Source organism: Physeter macrocephalus, chromosome 11 (assembly GCF_002837175.3).
Source record: "Physeter macrocephalus isolate SW-GA chromosome 11, ASM283717v5, whole genome shotgun sequence".
NCBI classification, from domain to species: domain Eukaryota; kingdom Metazoa; phylum Chordata; class Mammalia; order Artiodactyla; family Physeteridae; genus Physeter; species Physeter macrocephalus.
Window position 1 is genome coordinate 85,167,489 of NC_041224.1, and position 9,308 is coordinate 85,176,796.

The window sequence follows — 9,308 nt, forward strand, 5'->3', positions numbered from 1 at the left end:
GCGTCTGGAGCCTGTGCTCCGCAACGGGAGAGGCCACAACAGTGAGAGGCCTGCATACCGCAAAAAAAAAAAAAAAAAAAAAAAAAAAAAGAATGATAAGAGCCTCGAATCCTTGTATTTATTCTTACTCATGTATGTGCTTATCAAAAGCAAGGGTGAGTTATTAAACACTTAACCATTATCAATCAAGAGGATCTTACAGCACTACCCAGTCTTCTAAAAAAGCTTTAGTGTAATGGGACCCAACTCGGGTAAAGTTGGTCAGAGAGGGGAACTAAAAAGTTCTACATTATGGACATTGTCTGTAAGGGCTCCTGGGATAATGTGGGGGAATGGTCCTCAGTATGTATGTTTGGGGTGTCTAAGGACAGAGAGGCAACTATGTAAAATATGTGGGCATTTGGGGTGAGAAGTCGATTGCATTACATGGGGATTGAAGGACTGTGGTTATAAATTTTACTCATTTTGAAACTTTTCCTTGGGCTATTCTCACTAGTGAAGTGAATTTGAAGTTTGAATGTCATCCTTATGGGGAAGGGATTATCATTTATTGAGCACATACTTGACGCCAGCTGCTACGCTATGCATTCATTCCTTATAATGGACTTGTAAGGGCGATGCTGTAGTTATCTCTCTTTTATCTTGCTTTAATATTTGCAGATGATGGAAATGTAGTCCAGAATGGATTAGTAACTTAAACAAGGTTACACAGCTGATAAATGATAGAGCCAAAATGCAAATCAACAACTATGCGATCGTAGTACTCCTCTTCTTGCGTGACGCTGTCCAAAGGAATCTGTTCATGTCCTGAGCATCTGGCAGTTTGTTGTCCAAAATTACAGAGGGGGAGTTGGAATAGTAAATAGAGGATGCTTATCATGTTGATGATGGCAATTATAATAGGCAACAGGTATTGAGTGCTTATTACGTTCCAGGCATCGAGCTATCTACTTTATATATACTATCTCATTTAATTTTCTCAACAGTTCCACAAGGAAGGGACTGTTATCAGTTTTTTGTTTGATTGTTTGTTTTTTAGATAAAGACTTAGTACAAGAGCTGTGAAGTAACATGCTCAAAGTCACACAGCTAGAAAGCAGTGGAGGTCACAGCCATGTGCAAGGACTCCAGAAAGAAAGCTGACAGCTGAAGGGTCTGCCCAGCAAGGCAGTGAAGGGTACATGAGGATAGTAAAGATGAGTTTGGAGGTCTGCACTAATTTGTATGTCTCATTCCTAGAGCTGTGGTTGTGAAAGCATCCAGCTCATTCCTCTGCTGCAGGTTCCCACTTTTCCTCCACTTTAAGCTATCTCTTTACTCTAAAAGGGGTGATGAAATTCTCAGATATGGGAAACAAAGAGCAGTCATGGAAATTTCCTCTGGTTTTGCCCAGTAAAAGTGGCAGAGCGTTGGGTTGCTTGCAGGTATTATAATCTGGGTCACCAAGCACTTCTCCACCAACCTGTCATGGGGCTGGAAATTCCCCATGAGAAATCCAACCTTTGAGTCTCGAAGGTGTCTGGGGTTTCCTGTTAAAAGACAAACATCTTTAATAGGGCTGATCATGCTCTCAAATACCTTCAGGGGCAAGGTAGGTAATTCACTTTTGAAAGGGATGGGGTAAGGTGAATTGGTTGCTATGGCAACCCGGGGACTGCTTGTCTTGCCCCCAGGCATTTACAACATGGCATGGCCTATAGACTATGGACTTCCTGTCAAAGGGTAACCTGTCTTTTTTCTTCTTGATTGTCAAAGTTCATTGCAGAGGATGTGGAGAACAAAAACTACAGAAAAGTCTAAGTCTAGTCTAAAAAAATCCGAAGCAAATAGAATCATCAATATTTTCCTCCCTCATAAGTACTATTGATATCTTGGCATATTCCCTTCCTTTTTAAATTCTTTCTTCCTGAATGTAAAAATCTGCTGCATTAGTGGGGTCTGCACTAAAGAAAACATTCGAACCTCTGTGAAGAAATACCTGGGGTAAAAATAAGGAGAGCAGGAGATCACATTTTAGACTCAGAATTAGCTACAAATAAGACATCAGGAGGATAAAATCTGGAAAGGTAGGTAGAAAGAGTAGAACTTAAGAGGATAAATTGGAGGTGAGGACAAGGATGCAGATTTGCCACAGGAAAACTGGCCAGATAAGAACTCCAGCAGGAGGCTGCCAGGGAGGGGCTGCTGGAGACAAGGGGGCATGGAGAGTGCCTTTGGAAGGGGTAGGGGGTGGAGGTGAGCTGTTAAATTAAAGGTCCTCAGAAGTCCTCTCTGTCCATTCCACCCCACCCTCCAACCAGTTTAACATAAACCAATCTGTTTCAGAAATTTAAAAAAAAAAATTAAGGAACAGGAACTCTTTTTCCAAGGAAATCTTAGGAAGAAGCCATTTACATAAACAGACTAAAGTACAGCTGGATCTTCTCTGGCCTCCAAACCCAAAGGAATGTATGAAACCCCACATCTTCTCCTTCCTATTTGGCCTCCCTGGGAGAAGCACTGTCCTCCCCTCAGATCTTCTCAAACTCCTGCAAGTTGCTGATCCCAGGGACCCTCATTTCATTCTTTAGCTCCTCTCTACATTTGTTCATCTTGATGGATCTCTTGTCGGGTTTCAGGTGCATACTGACTTTTGCAAAACTCCCAAGCCGTTCACGGAGAAAGATTGACTGATTTAGGGTAGGGGCTGGGGGAGGAGGTGTAGCTATTTTCGATGTTAGTAAACATGACAGCTTGTTGAAGATTAACAGGAAATCGTGAATAAAATCATTGGGATCTGATAAGGGATTTTTCTCTCACACGATTAAAGACATTTTTCTCATCATCTCCCTCCCCCTCCCCCAAAAGTGGGAGATGAAAGTCATGAGGATAACACATTATTAGTCTCATACCCTTAACATAGATAAAAGACAAAAGTTCTTAACCTCTCACTGCCCACGCAGCCTCCATGCAATGTTTTTGCCATTCTGTCTTCTTTTCAGCAGGCGATAGTTTCCTTTAATACCTCCTACCTAATCCTCAATTTTCTTTTAAACATCAGATATTGGATAGGCTGGAACCTCATTTAGGCAGTAAAGAAGTCCAGTGCTTTGTGGCTGGGACCAGCCGAGGAGAGAAATATTTTTGATACAAAAGAATAATTCATAAAGGAGGTAATGAAGGTGATTTAAACCTTCCACAAACACATCATGGAGTGAATAAAGCTCTTGGCTCTCAATATAGGGTCATGGCTGAATGAAACGTTGTAAAAAGTGAAAAAAAAAATAAAATCAACTGCACAAATGGGTTAAAAATCTCAGTGGGGCTCAGTCAAGCCTGACAATTTAGAATTTGACAAACAAATAGAAGAAAAGGAGAATTCCATTAATATTATGAGAAAACCCTTCTGGAATAAAGCACTGAATTTCCATGTTATCGTTTCACTCATGTGCACTTATATGGTCTTAGGAAAAAATCTGACTTGGAGCTGAAATTTTGCTTATCCAGTTACAGCTCAGGGGATCTCTCTCTCACATGCTTGGCCAGAAACATAGATTGTCTCATAAACCAGCATGAACAGTATGGATAATGGAGAAATGCAGTCGTGAGAGGGCAGAGCTGCAAGATGTGGGCGTTTGTTCCTCAGAGTCAGCCCGTTAGAGTTCTTCGGGGTACCTAGTCCACAGGGGTAGAGAGGACCAGGATACAGAGAGTATCTATCTCCCCATCTACTGGGTAGACCTGAACTGGTCTGTCCGCCAACCCTGTAGGCGGAGGAGTTTAACATGAAAAGTGGTGTATGTGGACTGTTGAGAGAGGTATCTTGGACCATTCTTCTCCCTTTCTTTCTTCATAATGGAAAAATGAAGAAATCATCCACCCATCAGAGGAGCCGCGTGGGAGGTCTCATGCAGGGTCATTCAACTAACAAAGGGTAGTCATGGTGTGGAAGAGGGGAAGGGAACTGGAAGAGCATGCTATTACAGCTCCCTGTCAGATGTAAGGAAGCCCTGTCCTCACATCCCTGCTGGGTGGACTTCCAACCTCTTTCTGGATATTTTTGGTGCCACATTGCTCTTACCACATAGAGACCAGCTCCTTGTTGGGTAGCCTTGACTCTGAGGAGTTCCTTTCCTGGACGGAGCCAACTCGTTGATGATCTGGCTTCCATTCTCTTTAGGGAAAACACCCAATGCATCTGTTACACATGACAGCCTTCCTGACATTATGTCTGTCACTCAGGGTCCTCTCCTTTCCAACCTAAGCCTTATAGTTTGCTCAACCCAAATGACAATATCCCAAGTCTACTGAGGCTTAGGAAAGAGGAATGGAAATCTGGTGGATTCCCCCCACCTCCTTTCTTCTCTGTCCCCATACACTATTATCCTTTTTCTGAACTATTTGAGAATGTTATAGAAATTCACAATGGCGAATTTCATAAAAACAAGAATATTCACTTACATAAACATATAATAGTTTATCAAAATCTAACAATAAACATTTATACAATACTATGGGTTAATCTAAACACTTTATTCATATTTTGCCAATTGCGTCACTAATGCCTTACGTAGCAAAAGAAAAAAAATTGTTTTCTGGTTCAGGATCTAAATTATAATTATATATCATACTGATGTGCCATGTCTTTTTAGTCTCTGTTAGCTCAATTCCTGTTTTTTTTTTTTGTTGTTGTTTTTTTTGCTTTTCATGACCTTGACATTTTTGAAAAGTGTAGGTTGGATATTTTGCAGCATGTCCCTCATTTTGGGTTTGCTGATTTTCCTCGTAGTAACATTTAGGTTATGCATTTTGGGGCAGGAAAGTCATAGAAGTGATGCTGAAGCGATGCTAAAGTGGTGCTTAAGTGATGCTAAAGTGATGGTGTGTCTTTCTCAGGGCATCTTATCTGCTGATGTTGACTTTGGTCACTTGATTAAGGTGATATCTGCCAGTTTTCTCCACTGGAAAGTTATTATCATTCCCTTTATGATGAATCAGTATCTTGTGGGAGGTACACTGGGACATCCTCAGGCAGGTATGGCCAGCCTGTGCTTGACATTGTCTTTTCCCATTGGTTTCAGAGTCTAACAGCCGCAGGGCAGTGAACAGAGGCTATGTCACCATCTTGCTCAGGCTGCATCAGGACTGGCACAGCCGTGACATGACCAATTCCTACGTGCTGATCCGCAGGGCGCTTCTGCTTTGCCTCAGGCATATTGCCAACCTCCGGTCTGGAAGGGAGGCCTTCCTGGCAGCTCAGGGCATGGAGATTCTTTTCAGCACCACACAGGTAATCAGCATGGGGATTATCTCTGCAGTTGGATGACATCTGGATGATTCCTGAAGGCCGTCATTTAGGACTCACCTTCACTAAAGCTTGGAAACCTCAATACGTTTCTTGCTTCCTGCTCTGGGCAGATGTTCTGGACTCAAATCCTCATTCCTTTACTCACTCATGTACTGATTGACTCATTTATTCAATACATATTAGTTGGGTACACACTGGGTGGTACAGTGATTAAGAGTGTTGATTTTAAAGCTAGAGAACCTGGCTTCAGATCCCAGCCCTAGCACCTATAGCTGTGCAACTTTAGTGAAGTCACCCACCTTCTCTGGGACTCAAGTTTCTTCTGCTTAAAAACAATAGAAATGATAAAATCTAGGTTTTTGCATGGCCTGAATAAGTTAACATAGACGTGTCTATGTTAGCAGGGTTCTTGCCATGACTTAACTGCTTTATGAGTGTGAGTGACTATTGGAATAATAATTAGTTATTGGGACCTAGTGGTGAATATGATAGACGAGACCGCTGATCTTTTGGGGCAAGCATTCCACCAGAGAGTTGGACACTAAGGAAGCAACGAATTCAATCTGGAAGATAATTTCATATTGCTCTGTGAATTTCATGTTGCTCTCCTTCAACAGAGAAGGTCACAGGTCTACAGTGACTTTTACATATGCAGGGAGAAGGTCTTCTCTTAGAGAGGTCAAGTCTTCTCTGAGCAGGTGACACCTAAGCTGAGACCTGAATTATTGAAGGAGTCTGTCATGCCAAGTTTAAGAGGAAGAGCATCCCAGGCGAAGGGAGTAGCACCTATAAGGGCTGTCCCTTACCTGCACCCCAGTGGAATAAGTGTCCAGGGTTTCCTGGATTTTAACCAAATAATAAATTCCTTAATTTCACTTGATTAGGGCTAATTTAAACACCGTCATGCAAGGCTACCTATACGTTCTCCATGGATGATGTTAGTATCTCCCAAATACCCATCATCTGCTCACCAAACCTCTCCTGGGGCCAAGGCAGCCGTGTTTCACACACATCATGTTCCTTGCTGTCTTCCTATTAGTCAGTCCCTGCACTACTTTCATTGGTCTCGTTGCTTCTCTCTGGACACCCTCCAATTTCTCTGTACCTGAGTACATCTGAGGTAATGAAGCGGTCAACGAGAGTGCCGTTTTCCAACCACAGCATCTGTAGACTCTAACCATCTTTTTTAAAAAAGCTTTTTTCCCCTCCTCTAAACAATAACATAATACTGCACTGCAAACCAATATCTAATTTTCTGTCTGCTATCGCCTCTGGGTTCCTTTCCATCATTATAGCTTTCAGAGCTTCTCGGTCATGAAATAGCTATATTTTCCATTCTATTCCTCTGGATGAGGAAGTGCTTTGAATTTTTCCAAGCTTCACCATACTTTGTAAGCCTGTGTCCCCCAAATCTCGAATCTCTCCCAGCCTTCGTGAAACTCCCCGCGTATTGCTGATGCCTAGAATCCCCCAACTCTGGCTCGTGTGCTTTAGCCAGCTCCTCTGCCCCCTGCCCTCTGCATTATTGACTGTTTTTCTAATCTGCGTTAAAAAAACAAAAGAAAAACAATTAAAAGAGAAATAAAGAGAAAAGATGGTGATCCCAGAGGTACAGGTCTATGACAAGAAGAGAGTGGAGAAAATACCAAGTGAAGCACAGGCATGAAAGGGGCCGTGAGCCCAGAAGCAGGCATTTAGAAGCAGTTCCTCAGCAGGACAATAAAGACCTCAACTGCTCAATTAAGCAAATTTACAATGAGCTCCCGGCCTCCAATTACCATTGGGAGTGGAAGCAGGATGTAAGCAGAGGCAGAATCTGCACTTGGTGGCCAGGTTTCTCCTGCCTGAAAAGCTTCCCAGCACCTGGGCAGAGTGCTCTGAGCACAGATTCCCTTGCAGCTGTGCTGGAGTTAGAGCTCCCCTCTCCTGCCAGAGAAGATGCGTGAGTCACAGGATGGCCAACTGGGGAACCTTGGATCTGGGGATGTCATTTCAGTAGCTATTGCAAATTATTCTGCTTCTACTGCTGCAGCTGATGGAGATGACAATGAAAATGAAGGAGAAGAGGAGGAAGAAGAAGAAAATAAAGGAGGAGGAGGAAGAGGACGAGGGAATGAGATTTGTCTTGAACGCTTCCTATGGCTTAGGGCTGGCATAGCAGTTTATGCAGACTTTCTGATTTCAACATCTTAAAGGATTTGAAACTGATGGTCTTACTCAACAGTCCATATTTCTGTCCACTGGACCAGAGGTTCTCTAAGTTAACTGTGATCAAAGCCACCTACATGGCTGCAAGTGCCCCATCCTCAGAGTTTCTGATTCAGTAGGTCTGGGATGGTCCTGAGAAGTTGTGTTTCTAACAAATTCCTAAGTGATGTTGATACTGCTGGTCTGGGTCACACTTTGAAAACCAGTGTCCTTTACTATTTTCATCGGTGCCTGTGGTGTAATTGCGAGCCTACTGGGCATGAGAGTGACTGAGAAAGAACTGTTTTTGAGTCCTTCCCACAGACTTTGCCCATCATATTGTTCTTTGCCTTCCTGCTGAGGCCACTGCTTGCCATGATTCTCTCTCAATAACCCAACCTCTTTGTTTCCTGGGTCCCACAGCCTTGCACAGATCCTCTGAGCATCCTTTAAACGTTCAGAGGATCAGATTGTCCATAATGCAGTGAGGCTGCTGCGTAACGTAACGGGATCTTGTTGGAGCTTTGTATGAGGAAGGAGAAAGAAGGCTGACAGTTTGGATGTAATGTTAAAAACAAACCCCTGCAAGGATGCTCTGAAACAGTTTGAGATCGTTATCAATTTGGAGAAAGGGGTAATTGCAGATGGAACAAACTTGTATGAAATAATCAGGTAAAGGGGCCACTCTCTGGAGCTAGAACAGCTTCAGAGACCAAAAACATTGCTAAGATTGGTGGTTTTCAAACTTGACGGTGTGTCACAATCTCCTAGAGGGCTTGTTAATACACAGATAGCTGGACCCCGCTCCTAGAGTTTCTAATCATTAGATCTGAGTAGATCTGATTCTACATTTCTAACAAGTACTCACTTGATGTTAATGCTGCTGGTCTGGGACCCTCACTTGGAGAACCACTAGAATAAACTCTCATAGCCTTTGAAAAAGTTGCAGCTACTGTCATATGCTCAGAAAGCATGGCAGGCCAGGTCTTGATTCATCAGGACCCTTTTTGTCCACAGGACTGATTACCCCAGCATTGTGGATCTACAGAAGGAAGGGATGAATCCTAAAGGGAATGTCACACACTTGGGATCAGGAGCTCAATACTCTGGAGGTCAGGGTAATTGGAGATCATTTACTGTTTATTCAGTCAATGTTTCCTGAGCTTCCGCTTTGTTAAAGGTATTGGGGTTAGGTAGGGAGTTCAAAGAGGAAGATGATTAGAGTTCCCATCCTCCTCAGGACACCTACTGTCCTACAGGGGAAATCAGGATCACTGCAGTATACGCAGCAAGTGGGATGCCAGAGTGGAACTGGCAAAGCCATGCAGAGGAAGGAGAGCTCTGGGTGGTCTTGGTTGACCAGAGAAGGCTTCGAGAAGGAAGTCATTGACATTTGAGTCAAGGCAGAGCGCTTGCAAAGCTTGGTTTGTGCACAGAAGTGCAAGGAGTTAGCCAGGAGGTACAGACTGGAGAGGAAAGCAGTGTACAACTAGTGGAACCACTAAGACATTCTGTAGGGTCAGGCAAGAGGGAAAGACTTGGACAAGAATGAACCAGAAGGTCCCAAACCAAAGGTGTTTCCATCTAAGACAGTCCTAAGTTGAAGCTACACCACATCTGTTCTGGACCTTAGAATTTGCCCGTCTATGTTCAAAGAGTTTCTGGAGAGAGAGGAAGGAGAGGGGCCACTCTAAGGCTGGCATGGAAGAGCGACCTTCAGAGCTGAAACCTGAATGACAAGAAAGAATCAGTGGGAACACTCTTGCACTGCTGGTGGGAATGTAAATTGATACAGCCACTATGGAGAACAGTATGGAGGTTCCTTAAAAAACTA

General features: G+C 43.3%; 1 protein-coding gene across 1 annotated transcript in view; it reads left to right on the forward strand.

The window, feature by feature from the left end:
• The window catches only part of AGBL1 (AGBL carboxypeptidase 1), a 979,047-nt gene that overhangs the window by 179,352 nt on the left and 790,387 nt on the right, over positions 1 to 9,308 (forward strand). The window contains exon 7 of the mRNA XM_055088206.1: positions 5,061 to 5,269. Within this exon, the coding sequence (XP_054944181.1) occupies positions 5,061 to 5,269 (209 nt within the window). The remainder of the gene's footprint in view (positions 1 to 5,060; positions 5,270 to 9,308) is intronic.